At 47.3% G+C, this 23,359-nt stretch overlaps 1 protein-coding gene across 4 annotated transcripts in view; it reads left to right on the forward strand.

Annotated features, from left to right (window-relative positions):
* Positions 1-3,386: 3,386 nt before the first annotated feature.
* Positions 3,387-23,359, forward strand: part of RNF220 (ring finger protein 220) — a 280,229-nt gene continuing 260,256 nt past the window's right edge. For 2 of the 4 annotated variants that reach the window (XM_049879077.1, XM_049879080.1), the window contains exons 1-2: positions 3,387-3,403; positions 7,485-8,226. In XM_049879077.1, coding sequence (XP_049735034.1) covers positions 7,602-8,226 — 625 coding nt within the window. In that variant the 5' untranslated portion in view covers positions 3,387-3,403; positions 7,485-7,601. The remainder of the gene's footprint in view (positions 3,404-7,484; positions 8,227-23,359) is intronic. The other 2 variants (XM_049879079.1, XM_049879081.1) reach the window with 1 other exon arrangement.

A 23,359-nucleotide genomic window follows, 5' to 3' on the forward strand; every position in this document is an offset into this window, starting at 1 on the left:
TGGCCTGACAGAGACTGGAGAAACCTTGAGAGTATGGCCTCCGGACACCCTTTCAGCTCAGTAATGAGGCCACTCCTGAGGTTCACCCTTCAGCCAAAGATTGAACAGGCCCATGGAACAAAACAAGACTAAAGGGGCACACCAGCCCTGGGGTGGGGACTGGAAGGTAGGAGGGAACAGGAAACCTGGTAATAGGGAACCCAGGGCTGAGAAGGGAGAGTGTTGACATGCCGTGGGGTTGTTAACCAATGTCATACAATAATGTGTGTACTAACTGTGTGATGAGAAACTAGTTTGTTCTGTAAACCTTCAACTAAAGTTCAATTAAAAAAAAACTGTAATATAAACACCAATAAAATTTTTTATTCTCAAATCTGGGTGCTAAACTAGCCCGCCTCCAGTCCTTCTAAAAGTTAAAGTTGTGTTTATATTCATTTATTATTTCATTATTATCGGCAAAGACCCAGAGAAGTATTATGGAGCAAATCACAGGTGAACTTTTTCTGGAAAATGCCAGAGTTTATGAGGGTACCAGGACTTTGGGGTCATTTAGCAGCAGTGGGAGTCAGTCTTAAAGATTTACCCATTTACTCTTGGTCATTTTTGGTTCAAAAAAGGAAGAACACCAGACTATTCACTGAGATCTTTCAAGGGTGAGGGGAATGTGAACAAAAGCGAAAGGTCTCTTCAGTTTCCACAATGTCTCTGGCATCCCCAAGACTTGCTAGCAGTGAGGGCCAGCAGATTTGTTCTCCAGGAGTGCCCTGGGTCTGGACTCCATTTCCCAGAGTCCCGTAGTGCCCTAATGTATTCAGTGCTCAGAGTGCCTGTGTGTGTGTGAGTGTGAGAGAATGTGTGCGTGTGTGTGTGTGTCTCCGAGTCCCTGGGAGAGTGGAGGCTCATTCACTGATTAGAGCCAGCGCTGAGAGGCAGCACTGCTCCTTCTCTCACACCAACCGAGTCTCTTGATCTGTACATGCAATCCCAGGCAGCTCGCGAACACAAACCCGGGGCCAGCCGCCTACTGCTGCTGCCGCCGCCGCCGCCACCTCTGCCTCCGCCGGCTCTACGCACCCGGGACTGTTCATGCACCACACTCCCCGCCTTCTTCCCTCTGTGTCCTGAAAAGTGCAACCGTTCTCCCAAAGAATTTCCACGGCAAGTATGGATATCAGAAAGGGGTGTGAATGTGTGTGCGTACACAGGAGGGGTGGGTGCGGTGGGAGGCAGGGTTGCTCGGGAACCTGGCTAACTTTCGGTCCGTTTCCTAGAGATTCAGGAGGCTCCCCCCGACAGGGGCAGGGGCTAGGATCTGGGTTGGCGCGTCTTAGATCATCGCGACAGAGCCTCCCGGCTTCGGTGCCCTGCGCACTGTGTGCGCTGCCTCACTCAAACTTTCCGTCTTGAGTTTTCCTTAATGTGTTTTATTTGGGGGGGGTGCGAGGGGGAGGGACCAGACGCGGGAATTGGACAAATAGGGAGGGTGAGGGGACAGCAAGGGAAAGGAGCAGTACTTCTTTTCTCCATCTTTTAATAAGCCCCCTTCCCACTTCGTTTGGGTCGATCAAGAGAATGCTCTCTCGCTGGGCTCCCTAGTGTATCCCGCGGTGATTTCCGGCGGGGCCAAGGCTGGGTAGTACTCAGCGGAGAGCCTGCGGCGGCGGGCGAAATGGGGAAGAGTTAATCCGAATGAGAAAAGACCGTGACCACCCCCACACAACACATATGCAGCCCAGTGGGGTACCCGAAGAAAGGCCGGGGAGCCCTGGGCCCCCGGGTGCTTGGGCTTACTTTTTCCTAGCGGGGGCGGGTGTGAAGGGTGTGGAGGGAGGGGTAAGGGTGGAGTAGGGGAGCCTCAGCGGGCACGAAGGAGGCAGGTGCTGGCATGGACGTGGCCCGTTCTAAATGCAATCTGTAAACTCCCTGCTCCGCTCGGCTGCACTGGCCTAGCCTTAGAACAGTCCGACCCATGGAGGTCTCCCGGGATTTTCGGGGTCGGGACTCCTTCTCCCAGCAGTTCTGCAAAGCCGGGTGGGAGCACGATCCTGTAGACTGCGGTGCATTGCTCTTTTTTTATAGTTTTTATTTTAGACCTGCCTTAAACTGAGTAACAATTTCTGTTCCTCCGACTTGAGAACAAAACTTTTCAGGGAGCACGCCGGGTGCTGCACCACTGCGGCCACCGCTGCCACGCTCGTCTGCCGGGGCCGGTCGACCTTCCCAGCCCGTAGCCCGGCCCCGCCACCGCGCTCCGGAGCCTCCGGCCGCCCCCCCTCCCCCCACCCCGGGCTTTTCAGGGCTCGGCCTGGGCGTTTCGCCTTTGTGCTTTGTAAGGGAAAGCCTTTTCTTCCAGGGCAGAACAAACTTGGGCGGAGAGCTTCCGTGTGGCCCCTGGGGCCAGGCCGCCCACGGTGGTGAGGCCATCCGAAGGGATGCCCGGCCCGTCCCCGGCTCTGGGAGCTCCTCCAGCAGCTCGGGGCCGGGGTCAACCCCGACCGGCTAGGGTGCGCAGGAGCCCCGAGACAGCGAGGGCTCGGCTGCCCAGGAGGCAGAAGAAGTGCTCTCTCTCTCTCTTTTCCGTAAAGAACTCGCTGCTTTCTGGGCCCTGACCGCGGCATCAACAGAGGTCAAGGACCGGGGCTCCGAGCCACACGGGCGCAGACCTGCCGGGCCGGGCCGTCCGGGGTCTCTGGCCTGCGCCGCCTCCCTTCCCCCGCAGCTGCGGAGAGGGAAGGCTCGGGCACTTTCTGCCCACGATGCCCACCAGCCACGTCTCGTCTCTCGGCTCCGCTCTGGGCTCGGCTGGAGAGGCAAAGGGAAGAGAAAGGAAAAATAAAGAGAAAAAGGGCGGGCAGTGAGGAAGCGACGAGTCGGACTGGAAGGAGCAGAGCGGGCAGGGTCCTCGCCTTGTCCGGCCTCCTCCTCCACCCGTCTCGGGGGCTCTCCCGCAAAGGGAAAAAGCGCAGAGGTGAAAGGCAGAGCGTCGAGTAAAAGCGACCCTGGCGTCTTCCGTTTCGAACCCTCTTGGCTCGCGGGTACCGGGCAAGATTGGTGTGAGTTCCCTCGCTGCGCTCCGGGGCAAGGCGGGAGAAGGCCGAGTACAGGGCGGCGCCTCGGCGCTGGCGAACGATGGGCCGGGCCCGAGCGCGGAGCGAGCGGGGACACACACCTGTTCTGCGAGCCGCCCCGGGTGTGGCGGCCGGGTGGCCGCCGCGCGGGCTATAGAGCCCTCCCTACGCGCCTCAGGTCAGCAGTCTGGGAAGGGGGAGGGCCGGGCAGCCGGGGCCAGCCAGCTTTTGCAGGAGAGCGGGAGTGGAGGAGCCCGGTGGCTGCCCGCGGAAAGTGTTGGCGCGCGGCGGCGGGACCCCGGTGACCTGCAGGGCGGGGCTTTTCGGCGTCTGAGGTTCGTGGACTTTGGGTGAAGGCAGGCTTCTCCGAACCCCTGCCCCGCTGGCCCTTCCCGGCTGCTGACCGAGTGCCCCTCGCACGTGTCGGCTCTTGCCCGGTGGGCGCCTCCGTTCTCCAAAGTTACAGGCAAATTGTTTCATGCGGAGGTTTTTGGGGAGCGAAAGTATTCTTTGTGCAAGGCAACGTAGAACTGGAGGACGAAGTCAGAGCAAGGCGTGGTGGGTTTGGCTCTGTGTTGGCCCCAAGTTCATTATGTTTCGCCTTCACTGCTCCTTCCCCCGTTTTCCCTAAAGAGTTGGTTTCTCCGGGTTCAGACCCTTCCCGGCTGAATTTTGCACCCGCTCGCTGAGCGAGCGGCCCCGTGGCCCCGCACTCTCGGACGGGCCGGGCTGTCTACTATTCGCACCCCTTGTCCAAGCCGGGCTGGATCCGGGTCCAAATCTGGGACCGATACTCGGCCATGTCTGAACGGCAGGCGTCGGGCCCCAGCCCGGGAACGTATTAGCTCTAAGCTCTCTGAGCTCTCCCAAGTGGTGTTAAGATTTCTGTTAGAGCGGTGCTTCCAAATACCCCTTGGGCATTTGGTGTGCGGGAATTCTCTTCAAGTGAAGTCTGTGAACTAAAAAAAAAATTCTTTCCTGCTTTCTTCAAAACCTCCCCCCCGCCCTTTACCCTGGCCCCATTTCCCATTGTTCTTCGCTTTTTAAGTTGGCTGTTAATTTTTTTTAAGTTTATTTATGCAAAGGAAAAATATCGTTTAATTTGTTCTATTATTTTAATTCCTGGCTTTTGGAAACGGTTCAGACCACAAAAATGTCACCTGTTGTAATAAGCAGAGGAGTGTTGTGTGTGCGTTTTAATTGCCAGAAGAGTCGTAGTTTGGTGGGCTCCCTGAGCTCGGGCTCCGGGAAAGAGCGCTTTGCAGCTTTCTTTGTGGCAGTCATTTGCAAGTGGCTTTGGCTCCCAGCTGCTACACCACCGCTTCCTCCTACGCTGATCCCGGGCGCGGGGTCAGGAAGCCCAGACCCTGGACAAGGATGGGCAGAGCCCGGGGTGGGAAATTGCCCACTCTTTGAGACTTTCTCTTCGGCTTTCGGTTTTTCTGTGTGAAAAGTGGCTAGTTCGCGCCGGAGACCGCGGAGCGCTGCGCATCAGCCTAGCCTCAGACATTTTCACGTTCCAAACGCCGGCCTCTTCCTTTCATTTGTTTTGGTTCTGGCATGTTTAACCAACGCAATTAGTAATCTCACTAATTATCAGTTAGCTGGCGTTTCGTAATCACTTTAGACCAAGGTCGGGTGTGTGATTTAACAAACTCCCACACATACAGAACTCAACCAAACCCGTCACGCCAAGGATTTGAAATTTTAAAAACTCAATATTTGTTGGTCCCTCCGTCCAACCTCACTGCCTGCCAGACAATTTATTTAGCTTCGTGGATTGATCCCTCCTCCTTGTTTAGTTAATTCAACAAAGACTTTTTGCAATCTGTTTGGAGTTTGTCTGATGCCGTGGAAAAGTAGCTGATGATTTATTTGGTTGCTTTTCGATTTCTGTCTTCAGCCCTTCTTTCTCCTCCTTTCAGCGGGGATGTCAGCTGTTATTACTTCCTATTGATCCCTTTGCAAAGTGAGAAGTGAACTAAAATTAATGTCAATTCCACTGCTCGGATCAATAGCTGGAGTTATTTTAATCTGGATTTGCACGAAGTGCTAAATTAAAAAAAATCAGCATAGAGGCAGAAAAGTAACAGTTACTTACTTTCCCTTTCCCCGGTTCTTTACAGTCACCCAAATGCTCCATCAAGCTGATTATCTTACAATCCATATTTTTTTAATTAAGAGGGTCAGTTAGTTTTCTTATTTTGGGTTCTGTGTTTAAACCCATGACATTTTGACATTGGGAGTATATTAACTATAGATTTTCATAATGACTGTGGTCTGCTGAAGCCTCATCTGTATATGTTGTTAATGTGAGGAGGGGGTATGAAAGAAAAGGGAAAAGAAAAAAAAAAAGCACAACCCCCCCCCCCCACAAGACCAACACCCACACGGTGGAGTAAAAGAGATGTGGCCTGGAAAAATATTGTTGATTTATTTTCAGTGTAATGAAGTTTTCAAATGAATAACTAGGTTTGAGTGATTCACTGTGTTCTGGAGTGTCCGGTGCTGTCGCCAGATTACTAATTTATGAAACCCATTTAACATAATGAGGCGATCTAGGAAGTAAAAATAGAAATAGAATTCTCTGCGTGATGGTTATTTGGGGAGGAAGTACCCCCCACCCATGTATTGTGTGTGCCCTTTTCTCCAGCTTGTCTCATATAATATTGCTTGTTGATAGACAAGTAGTTATTTCTCTCGTGAAGTGCTGCTTGGAGCCCTTGGAACAGCACTAGACCCACTCTCAGAGCTTCCATGTTGTATGACCATTAATCTGACTTGAAAACAGCCAAGAACAGGATTCCCAGACTTGTCAGGCTCACTGGCTGTCCTTGGCAGATCATTCCCTGCACTGCTATAACTTGACAGGAACGTTATTTAAAATTTGGAAGAGAGAAAAATCCGTTAATGTGAGATACATAATCTGGTAATTTAGCAATGATGTCTATAAGGAAAGATGCCAAATGAGGAAGCAGTCTGATGGTGTCCACTCATCTTCCCAATTAATAATAGTCATTGACACGTCTGCTACAGGATGGGAGAAGGAAATACTCTCTTTGCAGTGCATTAAAGCCAGGAGGATTGGTCTACAGTTTAACTGAGGTTTCTCTGTTTGAGGAAATACCAAAGCTACACCATTATATAGGTGGGTTATATTTTTTGGGGGAAGAGGGGTAAATGGGTACATTTTATTTTAGATATAACACTCAATTTGAAGTTTACAGTTTGTAGCAGATGGTGATTTTTGGTTGCACTTTGAGTTTCCTCAAGTTTCCATTAAGTGTATTTAAGTAAGTCCTAGTATTCATTTTATTTGATGTATATCCCCTTCCCTCAACGCCCACCCCAAAATAAATTTTGAAGCAGAATCGGTGACTATGAAAATGTACAACTTAATTTAAATGGAAATTGAAAGAAGTCTCTCTGAACTCCAATTTGTTCTGGGGGCCTTTATTGGACATCAACTCTGCCTGGGCCAATAAGCAGAGCAAAATAAGTCAGAAATTTTGTTAACATTTTACTCTAAATGTTAATGGCAAATTCAAAGGCAGTTTACAAATCTACTTAGGAGTGAGTGCATTCATAACTAAAATTACGGATCCTGTTCTTTGCTGCCCCTGGAAGACAGACGCTTCTTGAGAGCATATGCCAAAGGCACCCATTATGTTTTTAAATATTGTCAGAGACGCCAGGCATTTTATTGATGAAGGTTTTGTTCCTTCTCAGAAAGGGAAAATAGAAAGCCTGCGTGATTAGAGAGGGGTGTGCATCAAAAATAATGTTGTTTCACTTAGCAGTTCAGGAAACAGTCATAGATGATACGTGAAGGCGTGTTCATATAGGTGCCAATGTGCATGATTTATCCACAGGGACAGTTTGTAAACGCGTATGTACAGATGTATGTGGTCTACATGTGCTTGATCTAGGGATTTTTCAGTATCAGGGTATTGTCAGAGAGGATGGAGAGAGAATGTGTATGTGGGGGATCACACAGGTAGCACTTGGTCTCTGTTTGAACCTCAGCCTGCCATGACAGGTGTATCCGGGTGGAAGCCCTTCAAAATATAGACCACTCCTAATCTACTGGGTGACTTGGCCTTCCAAAGCTCATTTGCTCAGGGAATATTGTATTTGGAGGTTTTATGATTTTTTTTCCTTTGCTGGGCTCAGGCGCATTTCACCCGGAACGTGTAAGGACCAAAGTCAGCTACGCGTACATCACAGTAAGTTGTCTATTGATTTTCCTGAATGAAAATGGTCTGATGCTGCTGCCCACTGGCTCCTAAAGCCTGTGGTGTCTCTTGCTCAGGCATCTGTAAACCAGAAGGATAGTGTTTCTATCACTTGGAGTTTCCCTTATTTTCCTCCCCCTGACTGTCCTCCCTCCTCTTTTTCTCTTTGCTGTTTCCACAGGTCTTAGAAGGGGATGATTCCCCAGTAATATTCCCTGCCCCAATCCAAGGTGCTGCTTGGCCTCCCTCCCAGGGAAGACTGTTTTTTGTCTGACACCGGCCATAGAAAGACACTCCGATGGACTTACACCGGGCAGCCTTCAAGATGGAGAATTCATCCTACCTTCCCAACCCTCTGGCATCCCCAGCACTGATGGTCCTGGCGTCCACGGCTGAGGCCAGCCGTGATGCTTCCATCCCTTGTCAGCAGCCACGACCCTTCGGTGTACCTGTCTCAGTAGACAAGGATGTGCACATTCCATTTACCAACGGTTCCTACACCTTTGCCTCTATGTACCACCGGCAGGGTGGGGTGCCAGGCACTTTTGCCAACCGTGATTTTCCCCCTTCGTTACTACACCTCCACCCTCAGTTTGCACCCCCAAACCTAGATTGCACCCCAATAAGTATGCTGAATCATAGTGGCGTGGGGGCTTTCCGTCCCTTTGCTTCCACTGAGGATCGGGAGAGCTATCAGTCCGCCTTCACACCGGCCAAACGACTTAAGAACTGCCATGACACAGAGTCTCCCCACTTGCGCTTCTCAGATGCAGATGGCAAGGAATATGACTTTGGGACACAGCTGCCATCTAGCTCCCCCGGTTCACTTAAGGTTGACGACACTGGGAAGAAGATTTTTGCTGTCTCTGGCCTCATTTCTGATCGGGAAGCCTCATCTAGCCCAGAAGATCGGAATGACAGATGTAAGTACTTGGTGCATGCCCTCCCCTTCCCCTAGTAAGTCCTGCATTGCAGGACTGTTCAACAGGTCGATGGCATTTTTCATGCGCCCAGTAATAGGAAGGGCCAACTACTACCTTTCTTTCAACAGCTGTGGAGTGCTAACATTTATTTGTCTCTCGTCAATGAGCATTGATATTTCTTGCAGGAAATGTTTTTCTGAAGGTAGCCAGAGGCAAGCTGGCCTCAGAGCTCCACGGGCATGGTTGGCTTATTCTCTGGGGACTCTGGAATGAAAAAGGGTGTCATGTGTGTACTTGAGTGATATCATTTCATTAGAGAGTATAGGTTCCTAGAGAATTTGGGGGGTCTGAAGCAACTGGTTCATCCCTCCTTTCTTTGTTATCCTCATTATGTTTCTCTGATCTCGGTATTATTTTTTTAGCTTTTCCATTGTATCACATCAGGCTGACTCCATGTGATTTTATTTTCACAACTCTCAACCCTTGTCCACATCAGGCTGTTTTTCAGAGAAGGACAAAGGTGTCGTCAATCACCATAAAGCATTTCAAACAGCTGTGTTTTCCTTAGGATCGCAAGGCTAGAAAGCCGACTTCTCTTGGGATTTAACAGGTTCGCTAGATGCGTACCCTGAGGCTCACTTTTAGAACTAGCCATGGTTGATCTGTGACTGCTCCATATTTGATGTTCACAACTATTATTAATTTCTGCTTATGGAACAGCTTTTCTCATGTTCTCCAAGTGCCTTGTTGGGTGCTGGTACACTCATTAATAGTTGCGACTAAGCCTTCATATGGGACTTGCAGACTAGGAGTGTGGGACCCTGCAATGTTCTCCTCTAATATAACCAGAAAATAATTATATTTTTGAAGCTTTTGGGCTGTGGGTAGACAGAGCAGTATTCTTCAAGCCTGGTGGGAATTTATGAACTGAGGGTGTTTTTCCACCAACCTTTTGTTCTAAGGCTTGCTTCATTTTATTTTCTTAAGAAAACTACATCTGAGGTTTGCTTGCCCCTCTTTATTTTTTGTGCTCCTGTCCTCTCTATAACCACACGAATACCATTTTTTTCTCTTCTCTTTATGGTGCCGGAGAGAGTAATAGAGACATTGCAGCTTTCTCCCCTGTCGGCACTGCTTCCTCAGGCTGTCTCCTTGAATTAGGCACTGTGTTAACTTTTCTGCGCTAAAAGGCATCTGCCTAAACCCAGCGTACCTTTTCAATAAAAGTCATCATAAAATCAACCTGCCTTGTAAATCCATCACTCTTTGGTTTTGAAATATGTTGCAAGTGTGTCTTTAATGTCAGCCTCTGTAAGCCCCGAGACCTCCCCACTTAAGGGAGAAGGCTGCTATCTGACAGCACAACTGCTGGTGTTGCTCGCTCACTTTTCCTTTAGCTCCTCTTTCACCTTTTCACTGTCTGTAAGGCCGGCTTGTGTGGGTTATGATCCTGTCTTTTGGAGATCCCTGCTGAACATATATTATTGGCCTTGTGTCGGTCTGTTTTCTTTTATTTTAGCTTTCATTTGTCCAGTGACGTGCAAAGTAATCAAGGCCAGCTGTAATCTGACCTCTGGTTAAAGTGGCCCTGGGTTAGGGTGTGACCAACTCTGCCCCCCAATTTTTTCCTCCAAATACAAACTGAAAATAAAATTCTGTCCAAATTCACGTGCCACAAAGTACCATCTGGAGATCAAGATTCCTTTCTTCTCACCTAACAAATCCAGCGTGTCTCCATTTTCTATCTTTTTTACCTGTATCAGACCCCCAGAGCAGGAGGAGGCTTGTTAGTCAAGTCAGAACTCAATAGATGTGGATATCCATTCCCCTCCGAGTGTCAAAGCCATAACTCTTCTGTTTGCCTGGTTTGTATTGTGTGGTGGTGCCATCCCCTGTGGAGATGGATCCCTCACACAGGAATACGCCTGGGTGGAGAAAAATTAAATGAGTCTGTCTCCCAAAGTGAAATGGAATTCTGACCTTGAAGTTAATGAGATCCTGATCAGAAGGGTGGGGAAACTTCTTTATTTCAAATTGTAGCGTTATATAAATCGGAGCCCTTTCCCCCTTTAAAATATTCTTCCTTTTTAGAGTACTTTGTGCTCTTTTTTTTCTCTTACACAAACATGAAACCTAGAGGAGTGTCTGTGAGCGTATGATGTTGGCACACCCACATTATTATCTAGAGTTGCATTTGTGACTAATCTTTAACAAGAAACAAAGGTGCAAAGTGAAGAGGAGAATGTGACCCTCTGGAAACCCTGGATTTGTGCTCCTTTCTCCTTTGCTTTCCTTAGGTGCTGCTACAGTGCTGCTACAGCCTTCACAGGGTTGTACTGGTCAGCACTTGTGCTTTTGATTTGGAGTTTTTGGAAAGCAAGAGAAACATTTTTCTGTAGGGAAGGGTGGGAGAGGCACGGTGACAAAGTCTGCGGCAGCTTTCTTGGCTCCTGTCATATGCCGACGTGTGTCGGAATATTTATGGTCTGTTTTATGTAAATACATATTTAAGGGCCGTTAGAAGGCCTGATTATTCCCACTAGAAGCCTTTCAGGTCCTCCCTACAGAACCGTTTTGAAATAAGTAATATTTCTCAGATAATCGAGTGACAGTATACAAGACCGCTTCCTTAGGGAGAGCTTGAGGGGCAGATGGGGCAGTGAGGGGGGATGGGGAGATGAGCAGAGACAGGATAGAAAGTGTTCAAAAAAGCAAAGTCATAGGACACAGTGGCTTTTGCCCTGACTGCCAGAATTAACCATGTATATTTTAGTTTTTTATTCTTTTATAAATTTAGTTTTTTTTTGGTATGGTTGACTCGTTTTTTCAGTTCTCATTATATATATAGTTTTTCATAAAATGTAAAAAAAAGTTTCAGTTAAATGCAACAGTAAAACCTCTAAATAAGTGTTTAGCTTTTGGGGTGTGTGTGTGTGTGTGTGTGTGTGTCCCACTTAGAGAAGAACTTTTATGACTGAGTTTTAGGTCATTGACAACTCAGTTTTACAATGGAAATACTGACAGTGTTTACTGTTGCAGCCACCCTGCTCACACGCTGCATCCATCTACAGATACATCTTCATGTGAGAGCATCTGAAAGAGGGGCCTGGAGACATGGTGTAATGCACACGAGTGTTCTTTCCTTAAGTCTGGATTTTGATCGGCAGGACTATGGATTTCTTCTGTGATTAAAAATGCATTCTTTTGTAGAAAGCAATATATTTGGGTTAAGTATTGTCTCTCCTAGTAGATGATTCCAGTTGGCTTGCCTGTTCACCCACCTGGCATCACAGGTGATTCCTGAGGTAGGTGTTGGGCTCTATGGAAAAAAGATGCCTTTACAAGACTGACTTATTTGCCCAGGAAAATGGGAGGAGTGTTTTGTGAGAAGCTGTTCATGGAGGATGCATAATTCCCCCAGGAAGGGGACTGAGGTAACTCCTGTTTATTGTCACTCCAAGGCTTCTTGTCCAGGGAAATGATGTGAAAATTTATAGGCCAATTACGAACAGTCCACGTGTGTCTTAAAATGAAGTGTCTATGGATATGTTTCCCAGGGCTTTAAAAATAAACATTTCCTCATTAATGAAACTTTACAACAAAAGGGAAGATAAGTATTGTCTGCTGCCTTGTCCTAGAATCTATACATTTATTACCCCCTTAGGGCTCTGGGCCTATTGTGTGTATTTCCTGATAGTTTTCTTTAGGCCACCCCTGTGCCCAGAGTGCCGCATGGTGACATGGTCTTTGGCCTCCTTGCCCATTTATCCATTCAACCCAAGTTGCAGGTGGTTAGTACATATGCTCACCTGCGGGCTGGGAGGGACAGAACTGGCTGGTGGAGCGATGACCGGTCCTGCTGTCTGGCTCACCTCAGGGATGGGCACCAGGCACTGATCCTAGTGGCTTTGCTTGGTGGCCAGGAAGCTTCACAGGTAGACAGGAAACCTGGAGGCTTGAAGCAGCTCCTGGATGTTGTGCCTTGCTTTCATCTTTGATATATTCGAAAAGTCATTCCAAGGTCTCAAATGCCCTGGCCAAGAGATGATATTTTGTACTCTGAGATGTATCTGTATAAAGGGCTGTGTCACTTAAGACCCTAAGTCCTAAGAATCAGATCAGCTGAGTCCACATAGGCCCAGGGCAGACTGAGATTCTGACAGGCGGCTGGCATCATGGGGGTGGTTGTGGGAGGTACTTCCCATGGGCTCTGGGACTGGGATGGGCAGAACCTAGAGTCTGGCTGTCAGGAGAATTGCTCTTGCTGGGGAGAATGTTTGGGGCAGTTCCCACGTCCTATGGATCAACCTCTGGATTATAGCTGGGGTGGATGACGGCTGTCTGTGAAGGGTCAGCAAATCACCAGACAAGATGGGTTAGATGGCCCCGTCTACTGATTGCCCAGACCTAGCCTGATCTCGCTCAGCTGCTCCCGAGGTTCTCCTGGCGCCTTTTTTTCTCCTCCTCCTCTCTCGGGGACAAGAACTCCTGTGATGTGTGTGGTTGTTTCTGGTTGTTCACTCCCAACACAGTCGTGGAGACTCCTTTTCATGCTTCTGGGTTTAATTGTCTTGTTGGGATAAAGAAATGTTTGCACAGCTAAAGTGGGGCCGGGCTGGACGGGAGCAGTCCCTGATGGCTGCAGAGCCATCTGGCCTGGCTTGGTTCCGCGCGCGGCTCGCCCGCCCGCCCGCTCGGCGGCGGGTCTTGCTCTCGCTCCCTTCCCCTCTCCTCGCTCCACGCCGCGCCGCTCTGTTCGGCGGCTGCCTCCTCGCACGGCCGGAATGCCTAATCACCATGGTGAGAAAACGGACACTGCAGCCGTCCTCCCTCCTCGCCTCGCGCCCTCCCTCCCATCAATTGTCATGCAGAAGTGATCCGGGCCGCCGCTTCCTCGCGGCCGCCAGCCAGCCCCTCGCCGCTCCCGGCAGAAGGGTGGCTGGTAATTGATCGTTTGGGGGAGGAGGCGCGGAGAGGCGCGAGGGTGGCCGGGGGGAGGACGGCTCGCAGAGGGGGTACCGTTCTGTCACTTGAAAAGAAGCCCCCAGCCCCGACCACGGAGATGACTCCTTAGTGGTTTCAGAAATGTTGGTGACCTCGCCGCCGCTCGGCCGGACCCGGAGGCTGCTGGAGAGCCCCGGGCGCTGCCCCGAGGGCCGGCGAGCCCCGCGCCCGCCTCCGCCAGCGCCCGACGTCCGGCCTCGCCCCTCCCACCCGCACCCCGCCACCGTCCCGCACCCCCAAGTCTCCCTAAGAACCGAGTCCTGGTCGGTTTCCTGTTGGTCGTCTGAGAAGAGGAGAAAGTGGGGGGATAGGGGCGAGGGGGCCGGGCAGTTGGTGTTAGGGGCACGCCCATGTGGGTGTTGGGGACATGGGGGACGGGGCGGAGGTCCAGTGGGCGCGTGGGGGAGCGAGGGGGCCGCCACGCGGGCCTGGAGGTGACCACTGAGCGGGAGGGGGTTGGGGGGGCGAGATGGGGAGGGGAGGGGAGCCAAGGCGTGCAGATGGGGGGGGCGGGCACATGTGAACGCCCATCTGGCTCGAGTTTTTTCTTCGGTACTCGAGGACTTCGAGGTTTGTCCTTTAGGTTCGAAGTGCCGTCTTGCTTTTTGAACCTGTAGAATGTTTGGGGGAATGCTTCCGAAGTCCTGGGGTTCGTGCATCGGCAGGATTGCTGGTATTCGGGCGAGGCGAGTCGTGGTCATCTCTGACGGTGCGAGGCGCGCAGGCAGCACAGCGGGGCTCATTAAAGTCCTGGCAATTTCTGGAACTCTTCCCACGGGAAGTTTTCCGGGGCTGCCTTCCGGTCCACGGCCCCAGGTTGATTATTTGGTGGCCCTTTTTTGTTTGAAAAGAAAAAACACACACATTGTATCCAAATAACAAAAGTTGCCCTCCCTCCCCACCCCTCTTCCTCATTAGGAAGGGAAGCGGAAACTGAAAATAGAATTATATTTTTATATTGGTTTTTCTTATTTTTAACCCTTATTAACTACATCCATCTGGTTAATAAATATCTACACACATTGAAATGTGTTCTTGGTAAATACTTGGGATTTAGAGTGAGAGTACATTTAATAGACTTATATTTTATAATGGTTTTTCTAATTTTTTCATTCTTAGTAACCACATCCGTCTGGCTAATAAGTATCAGAGCACATGTTGAAATGAACTCTTTATAAATACTTGGGATTTGGGGTGATGATACACTTTATTTTAAAATCCACATGATTTTAACACCCAAAATAACAATTTTTGGACTTAAATATTGTCTTACAACAGTTAAGAGCATTTCCCAGCACCATTTTTCCCCTTTTACAGAGAAATGAACTGCAGACTTACAGATAATTTATTGCTGCATAGCAGCTAAAATGCCTTAAAAAAAAATTTTTTTTAATGCCATTTAGGTTGTGGCTTTTGTAGTTGAACAGACTGTGTTTCTATCCTGTGTAACCTTAAAGTCTGTGTCACAGGATGGGAATTTGTAAATATCTCTTTCTCTGGGGCAAGAAGGAGAGTTTTCTGCAAAAAAAAAAAAAAAAATTTTTAACCTACTTTGTCACTCTCTTAAGGAGACCTTGTAGCACAGTAGTTAAGTGCCTGGCTGCTAACTGAAAGGTCAATGGGTTTGAACCCACCAGTGGTTAGACCCACCAGCAGCTCTGTGGGAGAAAGAAGTGGCAGTCTGCGTCCAAAGACTGTGGCCTTGGAAACTCTATGGGGCAGTTGTATTCTGTCCTATAGAGTTGCTGTGAGTTTAATCAGCTTGATGGCACCCAACAACAGCCAACAGTCTCCCTCTTATGCCTTTTCAAGGAAAAAGTCCTGGACTGGGACTGTGGGTTTAGGAGAAATGATAGCCTGTGGTATGAATCAGTAAACTTGGTAGATATTAAGTAAACAAGACTCATTCCCCTCTGGTCTTACCACAGTGGACTGGACTTTTCTATTACCTTACTTATGTTAGTTTTGTTTTCCCTGCATTGGTGCCAATCACCAAGTGTTACTTAAGTATTGAATAAATTGATAGTAGTGGTTATAATCTTTAAGTTTTCATCAATTTGCCACTCTTCAGCATTGCACTGAACAGTATCTGTAAGACTCTGCTCTACCAAAGACAGAGGTTGGAGGTAAGAAAGGAAGAATTTATTTGTGCCTTCAGGTTTCATAGTGACAAAGGTAGTTGGGAGTTTTTCAAGAGATATGTGAAATTACCTCCCTCAAATATAGTCTTTTTTTGTTGATTATTTGGGGGTACTAAAAAATCTTTTATAACTTAAAAAATAATTTAAAGTTTGCTTTTCTCCTAACCCTCTAGAAGCCTGAGAATGGAGTCTGTCCTGTTCCCAAATGTTTTCCCACGGCTTCACGTTCCCTATCGTGGAGTCCACAAATACGGATCTGCTTTCGGTGTGTGTTTTAGGAAGAAAGTTCCTACCTAGGTCCTGGCTGAAGCTGGAAACAGAGAAGTGATGTGAGGGTTTTGCAACCACATATAACCATCTGGCAATTCAGACATTTGTCCGTCAGTTTTCTCAGTGGAATATGTTCTCATTGAAGATGACCTAGAGAAAATGAAAGTTGTCTTTTTGAGGGGAGACATGGTGCTGCGCCTAGTACATTTTGTTCAGCAGATATGGAGCTTTAGCAAAGTCCAGGCAGAGGTACACGTGTATAGAAGGAACTGTTTGGTACAGTCTCATTACAAATAAGCCCCGTAAGCCAGAGTGGGAGCCCTGGTGGCTTAGTGGTTAAAGTGCTTGACTGCTAACAGAAAGGTCAATGGTTCGAACCCACCAGCCACTTCTGGGGAGAAAGATGTGCCAATCTGCTTCCATAAATAATTACAGCACTGGAAACCCAATGGGGCGGTTCTACTCTATCCTATAGGGTCTCTGTGAGTCGGAATTAACTCAATGACAGTGGGTTTGGTTTTGGTTTGTAATCCAGAGTGTGACTCACCAGACGATAGTTGTCTTTTTCTACCGAAATTCATTTGCCGGCTGAGACTTAAAGCTTTACATCCATCTTAGAGCAACAGAGACTGTCAGAAAGCTGTAGGAAGGGGACAAGGACTAGCCCTGAAGAGACCTTTGCTTTATTTTCAGATATATGATTCCCATTTAAGTACCAGCAAATCCTGCGTTGCTCTCATTTCACCTTGCTTTTTGGGGTTTTGTTTAAACGAAGTCAGAGTGGCCTGGCGTAATAAACAACCTATTGAAGGAATGAAAGAGGTGTTTGCCCCTTTGGGTCTCAACTTGAAGGTGTTTCAAGATCAAAGGTGGGGAGGCAGTATAGCATAGTAGCTACAAGTTCAGCCTCTGGAGTTAAATCTGGACCCTGACCAAATCACTTAATGTATTCTCTGTAAAATGGGAATTATGCAAGCCTAAAGGGTTGTTGTGAGGGACTGAGTAAGATAAATACATGGATGGTGCTTAGAACAGTTCCTTACACATATTAAGTGTTCAATACATAATGACTATTAGCATTTTGAGGACAATGTGGTGGTATAATCTTCATTGTTAGAAGCACTGATATAGCCAAACACAGGGTCATTAACAACTAACATGTATGTAGGATCCTTTCACACACACTCCTGCCTTATGGCAATTGGGAAAGGAGGGAGAAAGGCTGAAAAGCTCTTTTCTATGATGGCCAGCTGCTTCATATCCCTCCATTATTAGCCATCCACCAAGATGAGACCTGGTGTCCCTCTGACCTCTTTCTCTCTTAGTTTTTAGAAGCAAGGTAGTATTACAGTTAGAGAAACTGAGTCTCCAAGTGAAGAAAGGACTTGACTAGGGTTAGATATCTAGGTAGTGGCCCAGGCTGGAGAATCCACATCGCATGATAGTTTCTTATTCTGCAATATTGTATTATCAGATATTGTTTGACGTAAATAGGCCGTTAGAATTTGTGTGTTAGCAATTTGGGGTATATAGCATGAGATTTGCTGCAATGGTATTTGATTAGCATTTGAACTCAAAGTCCCGGAGTTTCTGGTATGTTCCTTAGACTTTAAGTTATACGGACACTTTTACCCTCTTGCTTATGTGAGACAAATCTCTGAACCTTCCCCCATCTGTGTGTGTCACAGTCCCCCAGCATGATGGATTGTTTCTGCTTGGGGGAGGCTTAGGACAGGGTTTGAAGGGGCCTTGTAGGTCAGGAGAGAAATACAGCAGCAGGGCTGAGATGGGGGGACTGCTGGGGAGGGATTAACAAGGGGAAGGGGAGGGCAGGGTTGGGCGGGGATTGGCCTCTTACATAGTGTCTGTGTGCATTCTCCTAGGAGTAAAGGAGGGCTGTCCATTCCCCTCAGTGCACAAATAAACTCAGTGTTTTTCTCTTTGTAGAAAGAAAGTCCCATGGGGCCCGCAGAGAATGACTCTGCATGTCAGGGGGGAAGGTGGAGAGTAGGAGGGTGGGAGTGGGAAAGACTGACCGCCCCCCCCCCAAGGCCTTGGATTTGGGTCTTTTATTTAAATATAGTAGCTCATATTTGAAAAGTCTCGGATCCACATATGTATGCAGCAAAAATAGCAATTGGTGACCAATGATCTGAAACCTCAATCCCTATCAATTCTTTCATGGCTCCATCAAAGGAAAGGGCTTCAGACCACAGTTTAGGGCAAAATGTCTTCCCAGATCATGGAGGACCCACTTCTCCACTTTCCACATCCCCAGTCCTTCACACTTGCAGACACAGGAGTGTATGGGAGGTAGGAGCAGAAATACTGAACATTCTTAATTTTCAGTTTTTAAAGAAGGGGGGTAAGTCTGGGATTTAAGCCCTAATGCCAAAATCATGGGTAAAAAGGGATTCTAGAAAAGGAAAGAGTGGGGTATGAAAGGTAGGTAGAGAGGTAGAGGCAGGAGCACAGGCAAGGGTAAGTAATCAGCAGGACTGCAGCTAGGACCTAGGCTTCAGCTTCCTTCCTGAACAGTAAAATTAAAAAAAAAAATCCTTAGAACAACAAAAGTCTGGACGCATGGGCTTCCTTCCTGACAGGCCAACCTGGTGGGGCTTCATTCAGACTGAGCAGCAGTCAAGGCTGATTTACAAGTAAGAGAACCCAGAAGTGTAGGCTTAACCCTTTCCTAACTGCAGAGATGCTTCATTACAAATCCTCCTTCCTCCTACTTCTCATCATGGTATGGGTAGCTTTTTATTGAAGTTTGCTCTTTATTTAAGAAAGTACCTGCTGCTGAAGTGCCTAGTGTCTTCTCCATGTCAGAGGTGATAAAACTGAGCCTATGAGACGCTGAGTGACTTGAAAGAGACCTTACCATCAAGCCTGTGACAGAGCTGGCATTGTGGCTTATAGTCAGTATAGCTCTCAGGTGACATTATATTGATTTTGGAGCATTGCATCTGTCTTTGGTAATGGGAAGTGTCTCCTGGAGTCTGTATTGGGGTGCTCTTGTGAGCATCAGTTTTACCCCTGTGAGATAGTGGTACTATAGAAGGAATAGTGCTACTTCATCTTAGGTGTTTGTTGGTGACATTTTTTGGTGAATAAAACTATGGCAAAGTACATGAGGCATGATTCAGTTGCCATCGTTGGTAGATAGTTTGATGCACACATTAATTCATTTAATCACTCGACCAGGATTTACTGAGTACCTACATTGTGCCATGTTCATTCTTCTGAGAGTCCATGCTACATTCAATGTTCTTCGTCAACACCACAGATCAGAGGCATCAGTTTTTGTTCAGTCTTCCTTATTCATCGTCCAGCTTTCACATGCATATGAAGCGATTGAAAACGCCATGGCTTGGGTCAGGTGCAGCGTAGCCTTCAAGGTATTTTCACTTGTCTCATATGCATGCAAAATCTGGATGATGAATAAATAAAACTGAAGAAGAATTGATACTTTTGACTTGTGGTGTTGACTGAGAATGTTGAATATACCATGGACTGCCAAAAGAACGAATAAATCTGTCTCAGAAGAAGTACAACCAGGGTGCTCCTTAGAAGCCAGGAGACTGCATCACATACTTTGGACATGTTTTCAGGAGGATTCAGTCCCTGGAGAAAGACATTATGCTTGGTAAATTAGAGGATCAGCGAAAAGAGGAAGACGCTCAACAAGATGGATTGACACAGTGGCTGCAACCATGAACTCAAGCATAACAGCGATTGTGAGGATGGTGCAGGACCAGGCAGTGTTTCGTTCTGTTGTACATAGGGTTGCCATGAGTCAGAACCGACTCAATGGTACCTAACAACAACAACGACATTGTGCCGGGCACTGTGCTAGGTGCTGGGGATACAATGAGGAGCAAGAGAGATTATAGTCCCTGCGTTGTTGGAACAATTGCAGGCCGTTGTGAGAAGTGGCTATAATAGGGGAGGTATAAAATGCCGCGGAATTAGAAGCAAGAGCACCTAATCTTATCTAAGAGCCTGGAATAGAATTGACCTTTAAGCTGATACCTGAAAATCAAGGAAGAGTTACTTATACAAAGGGGATAGGTGTGGTGGCTTGCTTTTCTAGACAAAGTATAGTATCTGAGAAAATAGCAGAAAGAACTCTAGAGCTGCCCAGAGTTGCTCAAAATAAAGTGAGCATGGAATTTCTCCCTGCCAGGGCCTGAGACCTGACCTCAGATCTCTTAGCACTGCATCTTAAAGTGAGGCATTCTGCAGAATGTCCCTCGGGTGTTTATGTGGTTCTGAAGCCCAGCATCATACCGGGTCTTGCTTTTAAAGTAACTTTCTAAAGATAAGTCTGTATAAGATACTTTCTGATAACATATGATGCCTTAACCACCCAGAACCATGTTTGGCACAGAGTAGACACTTGGAATATATTTGTGAATGAAGGAAGACCATTAACCTGCTGATGTTTAGTGAAGCAAATTAAGGTTCCTGATGTTTTTGCTAAAGTTCATGCTCAGCTTTATGCTTTACCCTGTACGGAGACCTGATAGGTCTCTGGACCGAGAGTACTCACTTGGCTGTTAAAGTAAGCCACATAACACCTGGGATCCTTGGCAAGGTTTCTTGGCAAAGTTTCCTGTGGGAGGTGTATTGCTCAGGCTTGACTTTCATGAGGGAGGTTAGGTATGCAGTGCCAAGACTATTGAGGAAGGAAAAATAGAAGGCAAAGCAAACCGTTGTTCCAGCCTGGCACATGTAGGCATACTAAATATAGTTCCTTCCAGCAGGGGCCCCTGCCATCGCCATCCCTGCTGTGGTTTTCCTTCCCCTGGCCTCTTATCGTCATCATCTCTCTACATCCACAAACATTTCCTGAGCTCCTGTGTGTAGAGAGCTGTGCTCAGTGCTGTTTGCAGGGGATCAGAGAAGCAGGAGATAATACTTCCTATCCTTGAGGGCCTTATGGTTGAGGTGAGTAGTTAGAATGTGTGTATGAAAAAGAAATGATATGAAATAACAGACAGCAAGAGCTCTCGGATTTCAGGAGAAGGGGTCCTCTCCAAGGCAGAATTTCTCAAAATGTGATTTGGGAACCGCGTGCTTCATGATCACTTACGGTGGTGGTCGTGGAGGAGTGGTCGTGGAGGAGTGGTCGTGGAGGATGGGGGCAGGGATTGGCAGTGGGGTGGAGAATGTTATTTATAATGCAGATTCCCAGAATCACAGGGAATGTGACCTGAAAATCTATGTATTTAGCAAGCATCCTCCCAGTTGATTCCTGTGCCACTTAAAGTTTATGAATCACTGATCAAAGGTGAGAGTGGCAGAGGGACGGTTTCATACATGAGTTTGACCTTGGAGGAGGGGAGCTAGGAGTAGACTAGTAAAGAAGAGGATGGAATTCCACAGAGGAGCCTGAGATCGGTAAGAGTGAAGACACAGGGTCTGCTCACAACCAATACTTTTCTTACCCAGTCTCCTGTCATGGTTAAGATCTGTCCAACTGCCTCTAATTCCCCCTGTTTGCCCTTGTTCCTCCTTGGATTGCTCTCCTTTTCTTCCATTATTGCTGAGCAGCTGACTGCATATGCTCAGACCTCCCCTTTCTTGGTACAATATTGCAATTATGAGGTGGCCCAGCGGAGGGGTTGGCGGTGCTTAGCCAGATGTGATGGAGGCCAGTGTGCACTTTGGAGCTTGTTGGGCTCCAGCCAGCTTGTCTTCTCACTGCTGTGATCCTGCTGAGAGGATTTTTGCCAGGCTCCTCCCTCTACTTCCCCAACCCATAAGCTTACTTCTCACAATGAAATGTTCATTTGTGAAGAAGTAAAGGTTGGAGGGTTGGGGGGAGCCTCTCAGTGGCAGAATTAGTCACAAACACCTGCAGATTGGCTTTCTGCTTCAAACTTTAACCCTTCTGGGCAACTGCCAGTGGGTAGAAGGGTAAGAGAACCTTGAATAGGGGCATGGTCTGAGGTTCAGGTGGCCTCCAGCCCCCGCGTACACTGGTGATGTCCTCCTCAACCTTGCTTATGGAGTTGGGAACGGTGGTCTTTCCCCAACAGACTTTCCCTTCTGTAAACACTCATTGAATGGTATTGTAATTATTTGCTTAATTGGCCCTTTCCCACGGGCCCATGTCTGTCTTGTTCTCCAGTGTGTCTCCTCATGTAGCACCTGGTTCAATAAATATTTGTTGTGAGGATAAATGAACTCAGGATCTCTGTTTCCTCTGCCAAGCTACACTACGAACTGCCGACTTGGTCTACCCCCTTTGACATAGTCTGAAGGACTGCCCAGAATCCACTACAGGGCTGGGCACCCCCTGGCAGATCTACAAGTGGGAAGTGATGGCTAGAAATATAGGTGTTGGGAACAGCTCAGTGACAGGGGAAGGGCACCATCAGAAGCTTTGGTTTTTTCATTTACTAGCTGGGTAAATTTGGATAAGTTGCTTAGTTTCTCTGACCCCATCTTCTTGTCTACCCTTGCCCTATCTTACAGGGTTGTTGAATCAGAAAAGATAACACAAATGTGTTTTGTAATCTAAAAGTTACATATATGTATATATAAATGTATTTTGTTTTGGATATATATGTACGTGTGTGTGTGTATAATATTTTGTTGTTGTTAGTTGCCATCGGCTCTCACTCATGGTGACCTTAGTATAACACAACGAAAAGTTGCCCGGTCCTGCGCCATCTTCATGATCATTGGTATGTTTGAGTCCGTTGTTGTTGTGGCAGCTGTGTCAGTCCATCTCATTGAGGGTTTTCCTCATTTTCACTGACCCTTTACTTTACCAAATATGATGTCCTTTTCTACGGTTTGGTATTTCCTGATGATGTGTCCGAAGTAAGCAAGCTGAAGTCTCCCCATTCTCACTTCTAAGGAGCTGACTTGATGACAATTTACAACAACAAATTATGCATATATATGTATATATATATTATATAGATATGCATATAAATGTATCTTACATATATATGTATTGTTGTTGTTAGGTGCTGTCGAATCAGTTCTAACTCATACTGACCCTATGTACAACAGACCTAAACACTGCTCAGTCCTGCACCATCCTCACAATCGTTGCTATGTTTGAGCCCATTCTTGCGGCCACTGTGTCAGTCTACCTCACTGAGGGTCTTCCTCTTTTCACTGACCCTCTACTTTACCAAGCATGATGTCCTTCTCCGGGGACTGGTCCCTCCTGATAACATATCCAAAGTATGTGAGACAAAGCTTTGCCATCCTTACTTCTTAGGAGCATTTGGTTGTATTTCTTCCAAGACAGATTTGTTCATTCTTCTGGCAGTCTGTGGTATATTCAGTATTCTTCACCAATACCATATATATATATCACTCTGAGGACTAAGGTGTGCCTGACCCAAGCATTGGTATTTTCAATCGCCTCATATGCGTGGGAAAACTGGACAATGAATAAGGAACACGGAAGAACTGATGCATTTGAATTATGGTGTTGGCCAAGAATATATATGTGTGTGTGTATGTATATATAAATATGTATATCACACATACACAGTACAATTTATCCTCTTCCAAGCATGTCTGTCTAAAAGAGTGAAATAGTCTTAGGAGACTAAAATAGTTTATGGAATGCCTGAGTGTCCAACCTAGAGGGAGCCCTCTTACATGCCGTTTCATCCTCAGAGTTGGGCCCCTGAAGAGCCTGCTTTTCCTGACGCTGGCTGCAAGATTATCTTCCTAGATGGTTTGGG

The sequence above is a fragment of the Elephas maximus genome, chromosome 3 (assembly GCF_024166365.1).
Source record: "Elephas maximus indicus isolate mEleMax1 chromosome 3, mEleMax1 primary haplotype, whole genome shotgun sequence".
Classification (NCBI taxonomy): Eukaryota; Metazoa; Chordata; class Mammalia; order Proboscidea; family Elephantidae; genus Elephas; species Elephas maximus.